This window comes from Rutidosis leptorrhynchoides, chromosome 11 (assembly GCF_046630445.1).
Source record: "Rutidosis leptorrhynchoides isolate AG116_Rl617_1_P2 chromosome 11, CSIRO_AGI_Rlap_v1, whole genome shotgun sequence".
Lineage (NCBI taxonomy): Eukaryota > Viridiplantae > Streptophyta > Magnoliopsida > Asterales > Asteraceae > Rutidosis > Rutidosis leptorrhynchoides.
The window spans coordinates 111262919-111266355 of NC_092343.1; the positions used below are offsets into that span (position 1 = coordinate 111262919).

Sequence of the window (3437 nt, forward strand, 5' to 3'; positions counted from 1 at the left end):
AATACGCGACACTTGGATTTTAGAAAATCGGGTTTCTAAAATATTATCACTTGAGATAAATTGTTTGGACAATTTATGTATTAAGGATTTGATTATTTATATGTATAAATAATTATGTTTTATTATACTTTATAAATTAGTTTATAAAGTACAAGTAACCAATATTTATAACTTGAAATTTAATAATAAGTTTTATATAAAATGTAACAAGTTTTATATAAATTATACTTGTTATTTAAATGATATAAGAATGCAGATTTTGGGACTCCTAGGTGACATCCCATGCTTGCCTTGGTTACTTGAAAACAATATATTCCTTAAGGCATGCAAGACTCTCTTTAACCAAGGGATTCCTTGACTCAAGTGAGAGGGTAAACAAGCAATACACTAATAAAAACTGCCTTTTTTCCTGCTGAAACACAGCAGCTGGCCGTGGCCTTTTAAAGGGAAGAAGGGAGTGTTTTTGCATAGTAATCTTGTTAATCAAGTGTCCTAATTAAATCCTAACCAAAGTACTAGGTGTTGGTTATTAGTTTCGGGTATTATCTCTTGAGGTTTCATGCTTTTGAAGCTTGCATTCTCATCATCTTTCTAGTAGCTGCTGTCCAGTTTTTCAAGTGTAATCAAAGGGGTTTTGAGCTTGGTTAATTAGTTAGTTAAGTGCCTAAATCTTAACTAACTTAAAGGGTGGTGTTGGTGCATCAAAGGATTGGGTTTTACACTCTTGTTCATCATCATCTTCATCATCTTGTAACCTCCTAACTTGGAGTAGGTACATCCCTTTTCTAGCTCTTTTATAGTTGTAAGTATATTTCTAGACTTGATATGGTTTTGTGATTCATGTTTAAAAGGATTAAACAACATATTAATTTGTTTGTGAAAATTGCTTCCGCTTAAAAGTTGAAATTGGTTTTGACATGTACATATATGAAACTTGTTAATATGATGAATTGCAACAATATAAACCAAAAAATTCTGGTCGCATGGCCAAATGGGCTATTGAATTGGGTGAGCATGAGATAAGCTTCTCACCAAGAAGTGCGGTAAAAGGGAAAGTCCTAGCAGATTATCTGGCTGAAATAGCCGGAGATATCGAAGTCTCGCATGAATAAAAAAAATACCACCTCCACCCGAACAGCTGTGGGAAATGCACACCGATAGGGCTTGTGGTCCAGAAGGCGCAGGGGAAGGAATAGTCCTAAAAAGTCCAGAAGGAGAAGAATATACCTTCGCGCTGCGATTTAGCTTCCCCATCACATACAATGAAGCCGAGTATGGAGCATTGTTATTTGGAATGCGGGTAGCAAAATATCTGGAGGTAAAAGAACTGTCAGTATATGTTGATTCACAGTTAGTTGCAAACCAATTCTACAGAATATTTGAAGCACATGATGAATCGATGCAAAAATATTTAAAACTAGTGCAAGAGCTGGCGGTGGACTTCGATTTGTTCCAAATAACTCAGGTTTCAAGAACGTTGAATAAAAAGGCGGATGCTCTTAGTGAGTTAGCCACCTTAAAATTCAGCCATTTTAAGAAAAAAATTTGGGTTGAAGAAGTTAGAGTAAAATCTATTGAGACAGACGGTGTATCGGTCGCAGTTGAAGAAGAGGAGCAGAGTTGGATGACACCAATAGTAGAATATCTAAGCAAAGGTACATTGTCAATAGATTCAATTGAAGCAAGAAAGATTAAGATGAAAGCACCAATGTATTTGTTAGACAAAGGAATTCTATACAGAAAGTCTTTTCTGGGACCTCATTTGCGGTATCTTAATCCAATTCAAGCAGAATCGATCATACGGGAAGTGCATGAGGGAATGTGCGCTTTGCACTCGGGACACAAAATAGTTGTGTCCAAAATAATGCGGCTCGGGTACTATTGGCCATCATTATACAAAGATGCTGCAGAAGTGATACGCAAATATCAGTCGAGTCAGCTTTACGCGCCGGTAAGCAAGGCTCCACGACATCCAATGATACCGGTCGCATCTCCATGGCCATTCAACAAATGGGCAATTGACATAGTGGGGCCATTCCCCGCAGGTCCAGGAGGTGTAAAGTTTTTGGTAGTGGCCATTGATTATTTTACAAAGTGGGTAGAAGCAAAACCTCTGAAAACAATTTTGGGCAAGCAAATCCGAAATTTCGTATGGGAAAGCATCGTCTGTCTGTTTAGAATACCAAATGAAATAGTAAGTGACAATGGTATACAGTTTGAGGGTAATCCATTCAGCGATTGGTGTCAAGAGCTGAACATAAAGCAAACATTCACATCAGTTGCACACCCCCAGGCTAACGGTCAATGTGAGGTCACAAATTGGGATATCGTGTTAGGAATCAAAGCAAGGCTTGGATTGTGCCGAAGGGGTTGGATAGATGAACTGCCGAATGTACTGTGGCCACACCGCACAACTCCGAAAGGCGCGACCAATGAAACACCTTTCAGGTTGGTGTACGGGTCCGAGGCTGTAATACCCACTAAAATAAATGTGCCAACTATGCGCATAGCTTCATTCGATGAAAGTAGCAATAGTGAAGAACTGCGTGAAAATATAAACTTAGTTGAAGAGTGCAGGGAAATGGCGGCTATAAAAGAAGCAATCAACAAACAAAAAATCGTAAGCTGCTATAATAAGCGCGTACAACCATTATCTTTCCAATTGGATGACTTGGTATGGTGAAAGAATGAAGTAAGCAGAGTAGAAGACACGGGTATACTCGGACCTAAATGAGAAGGACCATACAAGGTTATCGACATAAGCGATACAGGGGCGTATCGACTAGCAAGTGTAGATGGAAAAGCAATAAAACGCACCTGGCATGCGCAAACACTGAAACGGTGCTACATATGAAAGAAATGCAGAGGGATTGATCACCCCAAATAACTATTTAAAGTTTTTATTATGTAAAGTTTTTATTTTTCCATTGTAAACATGACAACTAAGTGTTGGTCAGGTGATATGTTTGAAATAAATTGAATCATGCAATTTATGCCAATAAATTGTGCATTCTTATATTTGTTGATTGCATGCCCCTTAAGCTGCACATGGACACACTCCGAGTCTCAAGTGGCATAGTTTAGTTTGGTTACTAATACTATTTTTAATGGTGACAGTAGTAAAATATTGGTTTGTTTCAAACGCTCGTGCACCGCGCAAGACGGAGACTTGCACAGTCTAGACTATAAAACACAAGTTTATTTTACTTGTTTAAATAACACGGACATTGGCGTGGTCGGAAAACTCTTGAGGATAGACATTGGTTTGTCTATAATACGGGTAAATTACATTGGATTGTATATGCGTACATACTTATAAATTTTTTTATAAAAGTCTTGAGTATAAACTTATAAGTATTGGTTTGCTTACTTTTGCGTAAAACATTGGATTGTCAGCGCAAGAATAAAATGATCGTGAAATGATTGAAGGGTCGCTC

General features: G+C 37.8%; 1 protein-coding gene across 1 annotated transcript; it reads left to right on the plus strand.

Annotated features, from left to right (window-relative positions):
- The first annotated feature begins 1147 nt into the window (after positions 1-1147).
- Positions 1148-2683, plus strand: LOC139874862 (uncharacterized). The gene has a single exon (XM_071862257.1). The coding sequence runs from the start codon at positions 1148-1150 to the stop codon at positions 2681-2683; it is 1536 nt and encodes a 511-aa protein (XP_071718358.1).
- Positions 2684-3437: the final 754 nt, after the last annotated feature.